Here is a 12,605-nt window from a genome sequence, read left to right on the forward strand (position 1 = left end):
AAGCGCAAGGCCCTGGGTTTGGTCCCCAGCTCCAAAAAAAAAAAAAAAAAAAAAAAAAAAAAAAAAAAAAATCACTCTAGATCCCAGGAAGGAAACATTAGTTTCAAAATATCCAAAATCAATGTCTAGCAAGAACAATCCATGGCTCCAAAAACTGAAGCCATGCCACATGCAGCCACAAAAAAGCAAGCTGGTCATTGCTAAGCACTTGTTATGCAAAGTGCCATGATTGTAGACACAGCTAGTGGCAAGACAAGCAAGATGACACCCATTAATTAGGATGACCACAAGGTACCCATCTCCCATACAATGAGAAGCTGCTAAGAGGGCTACTTCGAGATCTACTTGAGGAAGTAGACACAGTTCAACACTATCACATATAAGATATATTACCCAAAATATGCAGAAATTAACAGCTCTCAAAGTCTAGTATGGAAAAGATCATTCTGCCTATAGGGACAAAGAGATAACAGGGTCTGAGGATGCTAAGAACATGTGAAAGTCTTACCCTGGGAGTTTATAAGTGCAAAGTTCTGCAGCATAACACTGAGGTACAAGAGCTTCTGAGTCTCATCAAGAAGTCTCCATTCTTCATGCGAGAAGCTAATGGCCACATCTTGAAATGTCACACAGCCCTGCCATAATAGGGACAGTTTATTCCATAGTCAACTTCACCCCCATGTTGCCAAGAATACCAACATACTTATCTATCTCACTTCTCCCTCCTCCCCACATTCCTACCTGAAAGCAATACCAAGCCCCATTGCCTCTGGTAACCATTATATTCCAATAGTTCCCGTATTGGTGTCCTAGCACCAATAGCAAATAGAATGATATATCTAAACTGGTATGTAAGGCTATACCTATCCTTGGCAGACTATTTCTCAGGGGTCATCCTGATGATCCCTCTTAGATACAATCAGATGAGTTCACCCTTCACCTTTTTATCCTCAAAGTTAGGGGTCTAGCTTTTAAAAAAAATCACATATCTTTTAAACCCCTTCTCCATATCTTAGCCATATCGCGATCTTCCCTACATATTTAGCACACAGCATTCAGAGAGCAATAGGCAAATATAAAACAAGATCAAGTAATACTCTAAACCTCCAATAGCCCCGACTGTTAAAAGCAGTCCAGGATCCTGCTTCAAAGACCATTTGTTCTTTGCTTCAATCTTAGCTACCCAGAATCACCTGCAGTCTGCCACACACTTGTCTTCTATTTCTGCTGATCTTCAACATGCCCTCAACTGTCACAGCCTTACATTTGCTCTTAATCATTTCTACTCGGTGGTTCAAAACCTCATTGGCTCTGTACACCATGGTCAGTAAACTCACAGATACAGATCTGCGTACCTCAACTCACCCATGTGCCTGAATGAAACTTCACAAAAGTCATAGGATCACAAGAAAATGTTCATAAACCTGACAGCATGGTGAATATGCTCAGTGCTATAGTTCAGGTGCTCCTACAAACTCCGATCAACTAGGTGGCTTATAAACAACAGAAATGTACTTCTCACAGATCTAAAGACTTTAAGTCTGATGTAAAGGAGCCATTAGTGGCAGTCTCTGGTGAAGGTACTATAGAGCACTGGTTGCTTTTGATAGCCTCATATGGACGAAGGAGCACTAACTAGTTTTCTGGCATCTTGTTCCAAGGGTACTCACTAATCCTACACCTAACTTAATCTAAATCTCTCAAAGGCCACACAGAATAGTATTCAACAAGTTACATTTGAAAAAAACAAAAACATTCAGTTCTAACCACCGGACACCTACTTCGTATTGCTGACTTCCTTATTGCCCTAAGCCTTGGAAACTTGGATCATCCTCTTGCTCATGTCCATCTATGACTAGTTCTCTCATAACTGTGTTTCTAATGCCTATCACTTCCACCTAGATGCCCAAGACTCAATCATTGTTCCACCTTTCCTGAATAGCTAATAGTATTACTATTATGAGAAACAGAACTACCCCTAAATGGGTCACAACTCAAAAGGTTGAAAATCACTGCTTTAGGCGTTTAAATCTGGAAGGATGGAAACACCATCAAATGTAATGTAAAGTTGGTAATCAGGTTCATTTCCATATTGAATAAATTTTAACTCCTTTTGGCTACTTCTAAGGACTTTCAAAATCAATGAAGGAAAACAAAAGTGCTGGTCAGTATTTATCCAAAAACGTAGCATTTTATTTGGATATTTTCTATCTTAAACTTCCTCTCAAATAAGGCCACCCACTTCATGACATATTCCTTCATTGGTTGTGACCCATTTGGGGTTAAAGACCCTTTCATTGGGGATGCCTAGGATCACAGGAAAACACAGGTATTTATGTTCCAATTCATAAAAGTAGCAAAAGCATAGTTATGAAGTAGCAATGAAAATACTTTTATGGTTGATGGTCACTGCAACATGAGAAACTATATTAAAGGGTGGCAGCAGCATTAGAACGGTGGAGAATCACTGTCCTAGAGCCTGAATAGATATTATCTTCCCCTCTTTAAAATCTGAAACTCTAAGCAGCTCTAATTTCGAAACTAATCTAGACTTCCACCATTCCCTCAAACTTCATCCTGGTCTAGTCACTGTTAACTCTACTGAACTAATATAGCAGCTTACCCCATGGTCTTAGTGCCTTCCTCACAATAACCAGGTTCTCCACACTATAGAAACATGGAGGCTTATGTAACTAACATTAGATCACCTCCTTCCTCTTCTCCTTTCCTTTCCCTAAATGTTAAATTACTCTCATCACTCTAAAGCAGAACACTGAGATTCATTCCAGATTCGAGTCTTGCCCTGCTGCTTTCAATTCACCCAGAAGAAAACATTTGGGGTTCTAGGAACCACACCACGTGGGACTCATTTCCAATCATTTACATATACCAATGCCTGGGTCAACCTTACATAGCACATTCTATTGTTTGTTACCAAAGGGAACTACTCCAACCTTCAGTTTCTTAAGGGTCCTTTAGATCAAGACAAATGTCTCAATGACAGCCTGAGACATATTCTCCTCACCTGCATGAGGGCCATATCCACTTCTGCAGTTGTGGATACCTGTGAGATGAGAGATGTCATGAATGACGACAGGGATCCAAAGCTTTAGGTTTTCATACCCTCTCCCAACCAGGAGCAAGTGACATAGGGATGTCCTCATTACATACGATCCTCCTCAGTGCTGGTACTTATTCATGAGCACTTGAACAATGACTCAGTTGGCCTGTGATATATCTCCATCCACCCACAGGTTGGAAAACACTAGGGCGGCCCAAAAGTAGCTGAGGTGAGAACATACATACATACATACATACATACATACATACATACATACATACACACACACACACGAATATATATATTCAGACTCAAGTCTGTGTAGTTTTCCCGTAGCACAAATTCCTGTCATGGGAATAAACGGTACAACACTTCATCTCATTATTACGGGCCAAAATATTCCACCTTTCAGCGTCGCTTCAAGAAATTACACACACTATGGCCCTGGCTGTCCCACTCTGTATTTCTCACTGTAGCTTTGCAAAATAGGAAACCCGATTCACGAACTCCTATTAATGCAGGGATTTTGGGAGAAGAGACTTAAGTGAACTCCTTAACTCCGACTTTGAAGGTAAGTGGTGAGGGAAAGGGAGCCCCAGATGTCGCATTACTTACCTAAGCCTGGTGCATGAGCCTAGGCACAGTCATCCAAGTAGGCGAGCGCAGATGACGGGGAGATGGGGACCGGGGACCTGGACAATACTGCCACTGTCCGTGCACTCCCTTAGAACCGCTCCTTGAGACTCTTCATCCCCTACCTCTGGACAAAGGGATCTTGCACATGATCTGAAAGGAGGGACCCAAAAACCGCTAAAATGAGCGCCACAGAGAGCAGCCGGAAACCCCGCCCCATCCCTCCATCCAAACCTGAAGATCGTACTATCCTAAATGCTCATTGGCTCAAGTTCTTCTCGCCGTAAATAGCGCATTCTGGGTAACGTAGTTCCTACAAATGAGTCCGGGTGGGGAAGCTCTGCAACATCATCACCTGGAACAAAGACCGAGAGGGATGGATGCTGGGAAATGTCATGGACGCTAGCAAACAACCCTTTTCCGTCTGAAGTCCTCGACCCTAGTCTTGAGCTACCCCAGTTTTCCAACCTGGGACAAAAGAATACAAGGATGCTAAACTGCAGGTCAAAAAAGGCTGTGGTGGTTATATAGATAAACTCAAGTCAGAGGACGCAGTAATGCGTCTCCATTTGTACCCAAATGCTGGGCAGACACCCTGATGGGAGAGCCCATGCCTAACGTCTTGAACTACGTTAGGGCACTTGGCCTCCTGGTTCACTGTTGGAAAACACTTGCGGGGAGATGTATCTAAATCTGTTTTGACTCCTACATTTCCCTGTTGTCTGTTTAGATCCCACTCCCTTGGCATTCTAACACCTCCCCTGTCTTTCACGGTACTTGACTTGCCCTTTCTTCAGTGTTGCCCTAAGATCACACACAGATCTCACACATATCTCAAAATTTCAAATATTCACACACAGATCTCAAAACTTCAAATCTATCCAGTAGCTATAGAGAGTTGGCTGAAAAGCCTGGAATATCAATGAGAGGCAGAAATTGCCACTCCAGAAAAATAAATAAATAAATAAATAAATAAATAAATAAATAAATAAATAAATAAATAAATAAATCAGGATCTGTGTGAGGCCCACAAGTTCTGCAACTCTCCCTCTCCTGAGGGCACAGTCTTTTGGAAACAGTCCCTGGCACATAAGGAGGTAGAGAGCCATAGTCATCAACTGGTCCTAAACTAATGTTAAAGGTTACTATGGTCCCCAACTACAACAAGACAAAGTTGAACAGAGTTTAAGCAAATCTTAAACTCTTAGCATGTGAAGTTTTGTGTTTCTCTATATTTGTGTATTTGGCATCCATCAATCTCAGGACCAGATAGCTGAAGTTGTAACTCATGCTGATGTACACCATTCAATTACTGCAAAAGATTTCAGAGGTAAGAGGATCACTAGTTCTGGGCTAGCACGGCTACATAGCATGAATCAAACTAAAATATCAACAAATACCAACATGGAAAGCCAAGTCAACAGTTTGGAGAATGCTTTTCAGAAGATACTCAGTTGTCTAAACTTCCAGGCAGCTAGGCTCTCGGCTTCTTTTAGGAAACTGGTCTGGTCTCAGTCTTCTTTGCGGCTTGGTTTACTTCTCTAAGGAAAAATATGCCTAGCAAATCTCCTCAAGTTACTGGACTTTCTGAAGCTATTTTGCATTGTCTTAACTGCCTGCTTAAGGATAGAATGTTTCAATCTCACAGTGAACAGTCATACAACAAAGCTATAGATACATTATTATACATTTTAGGGAGACTGTAGAACTAAATGAAGGCGGAGTCACTAGACTTGTGAGTTGTCCCAACAGGCAGAAGCCGCTTGTTTTGTTGTAAAGCTCTCGCACTTCCTGTTTATCACATATTTCATTTCCTACCAGGTATCACATCTGGCTCTTACTAAGCCTGAGGAACACCAGGTGAATCAACACACATGAGGACATGTATCTCCTCATATGGCAGGTGGAAACTTGCCCTTTATAATGTCAGCCCCTAAACAGGTGTGTGTAAGAGCTGTCATTAGAAGTGGAGAAAAGGGCTGGAGAGATGGCTCAGTGGTTAAGAGCACTGACTGTTCTTCCAAAGGTCCTGAGTTCAATTCCCAGGAACTGAATGGTGGCTCACAAATATCTGGGATCTGGTGCTCTCTTCTGATATGTTTGAAGTCAACTACTGTGTGCTTATATATAATAAATAAATAATTCTTTTTTAAAAAAGAAAAAAGAAAAGTGGAGAAAAAAGAAACCCTCTTCAGTGACATCTGGTTTCTCCAAAATGGAGCTATGAAGGCCACAAAGTCCCACATGGTGCCTAGGCCTTAGGTAGGAAAACAAACTAGATAAAAGAAATAATGAAAACTACTTTCAGCTCTCCTGTGCATACAAGACAAAGTGAGATTCCCACAAAAGCTATTATTGATCTATGCAGAGGCCAAATTTGTCTCCTCCCACTGAGAATTGTAACCAGAATTCCAATGACTACAGGTAGACTCAACAGTAAAATATTTGCTGGTGTGTAGACTAGATGTTGGTAGTCACCAGGTTGTAAATGGAACGCTGGAAAAAAATAACCACAAGGTCAGTGTGAGATTGATTTCTATGAGGAAGAAAAAGGCATTGCTGGAAGTCACCAGCTAATTGAACACTGGGTCCTACTAGTTAAAAACTATGACAGATGGGTTTCAATTAGTCAGAAAAGAAACCACCCCTGCTCTGCTCGGGATTTCCTCCGTGGAACATTCAAATGTTTGCCCTTCCTTAGCATGTTGAGATGACTAAAGAGCAATAAACAAGCTGATGGAGGAAGATGGTCTTTACCAGGGAACATGGCATGAGTTTAATTCCAATAAGGGCCGGAATCACACCTGCACATATGGAGCAATTCTTGTAAGCAGTACCCATGCCTGAACTGGTAAGGAATACAAAAGCCATGGATGTTTATAAACATAAGGTTCACCTTCAGGTAAGTAGTTCCATTATAAAAGTTAATACTGGAAAAACAACATCAATAACAACGAAACAGAACATTCCCTGCAGGGCTACATCTTCTTGAGCACAGTATAAACTTCCACAAGCTAGCCTTTAAACCTGGAACTGATGCTCTTATGCATGTTATTTGCATAAGGCATTTCCATGGTGTGAAATTTTTCGGTGGAGAAAGAGAGTGGGCTACTGAGGAAATGATTTCCCACATCTGCCACAATGATATGGCCTTTCTCCAGTGTGGACTACCTGGTGTTGAAAGAGTTGAAACTTTTGGACAAAAGGCTTACCACACTGGCCACATTTATAAGGCTTTAATCCAGTGTGAAGTTTCTGGTGTTGCATAAGACCATTGGTTTCGTGAGAAAAAAAAATCCCACATTACTTGCACTCAAATGGCTTCTCCCCAGTGTGAGATCTCTGGTGTCAAACAAGCTTAGATTTGTAAATAAATGCTTTGCCACAATCCCCACACACATGAGGCTTTTCTGCAGTGTGAGGTTTCTGATGTTTGTTTGGAGTGCCTCTTTTGCTAGAGAATTTCCCATTCTCATGACACCCATAAGGCCTGGCTCCAGTGTGAATCATCCTATGTTCAAGCTCTGTGTAAAGAACTTCCCACATTCATCACATTCATAATGCTTTTCAGCTGTATGAATTCTCTGGTGCCAAACAAGAGTTGACTGCACCCAAAGGACTTCCCACATTCATCACACTCATGAGGCCTTTCTCCAGTGTGAATTCTGAGGTGTTCAGTAAGGTTGGAAATGTGCCTAAAAGATTTTCCACATTCATCACACGCACAGGGTTTTTCTCCCATGTGAACCCTGTAATGTTCAATGAGGGTATCTCTTTGGGTAAATGGTTTCACACATTCTCCACACCCATAAGGCCTTTCACCCGTGTGAATTCTGAGATATTTTTTAGGTGGGAAGTTTGGCTAAAAGACTTTCCGTATTCACTGCACTATTAAGACCTTTCTCTATGGTGGACTTTATAGGTGGAGTAGGAGAGTCTTTGGAATGGTGGACTTTCCCACATTTGGTAGATTCAGAATGTCTTTTTCCATCATTAGTTTTTGGGTGGTGATCCTGAATGGGTTTATGGCTGGCAGCTTCTCTGAATACACCCTGCTTAGAATGCCTTGCTTTAGTTTGAAAGTGCTCTACACATTCAGTGAATAGGTTTGGTTGCTTACAAGTGGGGATAGTCGTTGGACGAATATTGTCTAATGCAGCTGGGAGATTCTCTCTGATTTCTTCAGAGGGAAAGGGCTTTTATGACTCACGGATTCTATAATACTCACCCTGTGAGGATGTATCCTAGTCTTTTTTCAAGGAGTTTTCTGAGCTAGGATGATTCCAGTCCTGGGGAAGGTTTTCTATGTACCGATCTGCCTAAGTTGATTGACCAGATGCAAAATACCTTTTAAGACTAGCACATATATGTACACAGGTTAGACAGTTACTTAGTTGGACTTGCTTTTGGAGTCCTGACCAGTGGCAATCCTTCTACAGATACCTGATCAAAAGGTAGCTTTCCATAATCCATTTCTTGCCAGCAATCTGAAAACAGAGAAATTACTATAAAACAAATATTTATTAAGATAAATGAGTATTGATCATTCAAAAGATATTTTCACAAAGTTATTTACCTATATATTTTATTACTTTTTATTTTACTTTCTGGATAAGTTCTTATATATCCCATGTTAACTTCAACACTGATATAGTCACGGATTATGACGAATCCTCCCTCAACAGATATTTACCAGCTTTCTCGGTGTATTAGTGATCAAACCCACAGCTTCATGCTTGCTGGCCAAATGTTTACAACTAAACTATACCCACAGTCCTATAGATAATGTAATTTTTTTCATTTTTAGTCCCCCCCCATGGCGCCAAGAATCACCCCAGGGCAGCAGTCCTCAACCTATAGATTGTGACCATTTTGGGGGACAAATATCAGATATCCTGCATATCAGATATTTACATTACAATTCTTAACAGTACAAAAGTTACAGTTGTCAAGAATAAACAAGTAATTTTGGAGTGGGGAGTCTCTAGAGCATAAGAAACTGTTTTAAAGGGTCACAGCATTAGTAAAGTTGAGAACCACTGTCCTGGGGCTTTACATATCTTAGGTCAAGTACCACTGAGCAATATAACCATGGGTTGACTTTCAGGTATCTTCAGAAACTTGCCTAAAAGCAAGGCATGATGGTATATGTCTGCTATCCTACTTATCTTGGAGACTGATGCTGGAGAACTCTTTTAGCTAAGGTGTTCAGGCTGAGCCTGAGCAAAACAGGAAGACTGGTTACTTGGATTTTCTTTTTTAAAATTCTGCTGTCAGCAGAGAGGTTTTCTGCCTCTAGGAAAGGCAATGCTTAAGAGATGACAAAAGGCATCACTAGAACTATAGGATTTATATGCAGTGAAACCAGTCAAGAGCCCATATTTTCTATGTTATTATTTTCTGTCTCTTAGACACTTCAAGATGTAATATTCCTTCCCTTAATCATCGTGAGTTCAGGTAAAAGATACGTGAGGCCAACTGGCCCACAAACCTGCAGTGATTATTTAAATTGATCAATACTAAACTGATTACCAGGTTCTGCTTTTCAAGAGGCAACTCTAATGGTGGTTATAACTTAATGTTTCCCATCAACTCTCGCTTTTGCCTCCAAATCACTAGGTACTTCTCACATGATCACCCACTATCTTACATCAGTGTTACTAAGCTCTCTGTATAATTATTACTCAGTCACCTCCACAGGTAGAATCCTCCAGGTACACTTCACACAAGATTTAAAAAGTCTCATGACTCACATCTCAAGGATTGAGGCCACAGTGTGCTTTAGTGAAGAAGAGGGAAGTAGATTCATGGAAAGGGACTGCCAGGGAATGTTAGGTCAATATCACAAAATGTGGAGACTTAATGAGACAAAGGACACAAGGTTCAATTATATCACATACATGAGATGCAACTTATTCTTCAGTCAACAGCATTCGATAAGTAAGACCTTATTGTCTAGAGACATAGGACTTAGGTATTGAAGGTTACTGATGCTCAGAGACAGGAAAATCCGAGTAAACCTAAGGACAATCTATTATGTTCAAGGAATATTAAACATCTATGGATACCTCAAGTGTAAATATATGAGTAGTGGAAAATGCCACACAGCAGGTAGTACAGAGCAACAGGAAACAAGTCTCCCTTTTTGACTGGACAACTCATCAAGGTCCTCTGTGATTGCACCTCACTGTAAAGCATCCAGAGCTATCCCCAGGCTCCTTGCCAGAAATCTGCACAGAACCATCTTGAAGCAAATCCTAAGAGAAAGACAAGCAGAGTAGATGAGCCTCCGGGATTGGCCCAAAAGACTCAGCTTATAAAATGCCCAGGATGGAAAATGATATAATTGAAGGAAGTATTGGCAACATGTTGTTGTCTTGAGTAAATAAATATCAACCATGCCAATGCCTGTCATTTCCAACTGTAGCAGTCATAAAGAGTTAGCATTTACAAAGAGGAAAAGAAATGCTCTTCTACAGTCCCACATATCTAGGTTACAGTAACCACAAAATGAAGTATATAAATAAGAAGAGTCTTATTTTACTGATCAGGGTTCCTAAGGCCCAGACTAGTCTGGGTACTGTTTAGGTTAGGGCACATAACTAATTCTTACATAAGTAAGAATACAGTGGAGAAGTTAATGGAACCCAACATCTTGCTCTGGAAATTGCAAAGCTTTCTCTATGGGAAAAACAAACAAGTACAGACAAGTTCAAGGATGGGCTGGGTGGGTATGGTGTCTTACCCAATGAAGTTACAAGTGCAAAGTAACGTTCTCCAGCATCACACAGTTGCTTCTGAGACTTATTGAGGAGCCTCCACTCCTCCCTGGAGAATAAGATGGCGACATCCTTAAAGGTGACAAAGTCCTGTCATGATATGAGCAGAGTTTTCCATTATCACCTCTTAGGATCCATTGTTCAACACATAATCCCCAAAGTCATTCTTCCCCTGAAATACTTCCCTAGTACCCACCAGGGGAGATCACTGGTGACACTAATTCCCACTCTCATAATGGTCCTTGTTGTGATCCAGAAGTCACCGCACAAACAAATGAACACTGATCTCAATCAGACAGAAATAGTTTATTGATCATATACCCCAAAATCAGGGTCACAAACCCAACTTGAGAGCTAGTTGTGAGCTTAAGTTAAAACCTTACAGGCTTTTAAACCTAAACTCTACAAACAAGTGTGTTAAGTTATTCCATCAATGTGGGCTTAGGGAAAAGGGATTTTCCTAGAATATTATCTTTGTTGTACACGTATCCTGCTCCCATTGGTTAGGACATTCAACTGTGGTAGGGAACTTGCCTTGCCTAACATTCATTTGTCAACCAGGATATGACTTGTCTAACATTCATGTCTTAACTTGCCAACAAGGATTCCAGTTATCCATGTACATGTCTCTTTCTGCAAATAGGATGTCAGTTACCAGGGAGGCCTTGGGAACTTAAACTTTACTGACCCCCAACTCAAAATGTAAGTCTTACTCCAAATACTTTCTTATATTGGTGCAGGTGTCTCTTATGTTGGGGTCTATTCCAGGAACAGCTTATAAAATAAATACCATAAAAGTGTATACAGAGGTGCAGGAAGTCCTTTTGGGTGGTTTGTTCAGGTCCAAGCTTATTGTGGGTAAATACACAAAACAGTTCTACTGACTTCTATTGTGATTGGTTTCCAAGGGCACAGAACATAATAGACTATGTAATCAACTTGGGCAGGGTAAAAAGCACTACTGTCCCATCTCCTCCTCTTCCTTCTCCCACCAATAGCTGCAAGGTAAACATATGATTCAACTGAGGACTTGGCTCCTTGGTATATAGGCTAAGTCAAACTGAATCAGGTAGTGTGGAATTATTTCAAAGGATTTCTCTAAAGGCTTGCCCCAATAATGTGCAGGACAGCTATAACTATCTCTTCCCACTGTCCTCCCAGCTCCTTTTTTTTATTTTAACAGGTTATAATTGTTATAAAATTGAACTTTTACAAAGTGTTTACTGAAATATTTTGCTTGTATTAATGCTTTATAGCTCACTTTTGTATTGAAAAACTTAAACACAAATGATTGTGAAGAAACTGCCAATACCTGATTCTGTCCACTATGTTTCTACTCTATCATATACTTAGGTACCTTTGACACCATGGAAAAAATTTCTAACATTCAGAACTGATAACAGGAAGAAGAAAAAAAAATTTCTGAGAATCAAATGTTTCCCCTCATAGTGGACTAGTAAGCACATTCTCGGTGTATGTAGCATGCTAGATGGATATCTTTGGCATAATTGTTACCCGTTTGGCATGGACAGCACACAAGTTGGTTGGTATCTTAAAAGGCCAAGCAGATAGGCCTCTCTTGCCTGCTGCAAAGCACCAATAGCTGTAATCTGGAAGTACAGATCTGTTTTGAAATCCTGACCAATTTCTCACACCAGACGCTGAAAGAAGAGCATTGAAAGAAGAATCAGTTAATCAGGACTTTTTTTTCTTTTTTTTTTTTTCATCTTTATTAACTTGGGTATTTCTTATTTACATTTCGATTGTTATTCTCCTTCCTGGTATCTGGGCCAACATCCCCCTAACCCCTCCCCCTCCCATTCTCTATGGGTGCTCCCCTCCCCAACCTCCCTCCATTACCGTCCTTACCCACAACAATCGCATTCACTGGGGGTTCAGTATTGGCAGGACCAAGGGCTTCCCCTTCCACTGGTGCTCTTACTAGGCTATTCATTGCTACCAATGAGGTTGGAGCCCAGGGTCAGTCCATATATAGTCTTTGGGTAGTGGCTTAGTCCCTGGAAGATCTGGTTGGTTGGCACTGTTGTTCATAAGGGGTCTCGAGCCCCTTCAAGCTCTTTCATTCCTTTCTCTGACTCCTTCAAAGGGGTTCCCGTTCTCAGTTCAGTGGT

The 12,605-nt window shown here is 40.9% G+C and overlaps 1 protein-coding gene across 3 annotated transcripts in view; it reads right to left on the reverse strand.

Moving 5' to 3' along the window:
• The window catches only part of Zik1 (zinc finger protein interacting with K protein 1), a 46,792-nt gene that overhangs the window by 5,163 nt on the left and 29,024 nt on the right, over nt 1-12,605 (reverse strand). Inside the window, exons 4-11 of one of the 3 annotated variants that reach the window (NM_001446371.1) lie at nt 11,989-12,134; nt 10,440-10,563; nt 9,763-9,951; nt 8,138-8,181; nt 3,929-4,049; nt 3,677-3,847; nt 3,026-3,064; nt 509-635 (exon numbers count right to left, since the gene is read on the reverse strand). In NM_001446371.1, coding sequence (NP_001433300.1) covers nt 509-635; nt 3,026-3,040 — 142 coding nt within the window. In that variant the 5' untranslated portion in view covers nt 3,041-3,064; nt 3,677-3,847; nt 3,929-4,049; ... (2 more) ...; nt 10,440-10,563; nt 11,989-12,134. Of the gene's footprint in view, nt 1-75; nt 636-3,025; nt 3,065-3,676; nt 3,908-3,928; nt 4,050-8,137; nt 8,182-9,762; nt 9,952-10,439; nt 10,564-11,988; nt 12,135-12,605 lie in introns of those variants that run through there. The other 2 variants (NM_001446370.1, XM_087557536.1) reach the window with 2 other exon arrangements.

The sequence above is a fragment of the Rattus norvegicus genome, chromosome 1 (assembly GCF_021556685.1).
Source record: "Rattus norvegicus strain SHRSP/BbbUtx chromosome 1, alternate assembly SHRSP_T2T, whole genome shotgun sequence".
NCBI classification, from domain to species: Eukaryota; Metazoa; Chordata; class Mammalia; order Rodentia; family Muridae; genus Rattus; species Rattus norvegicus.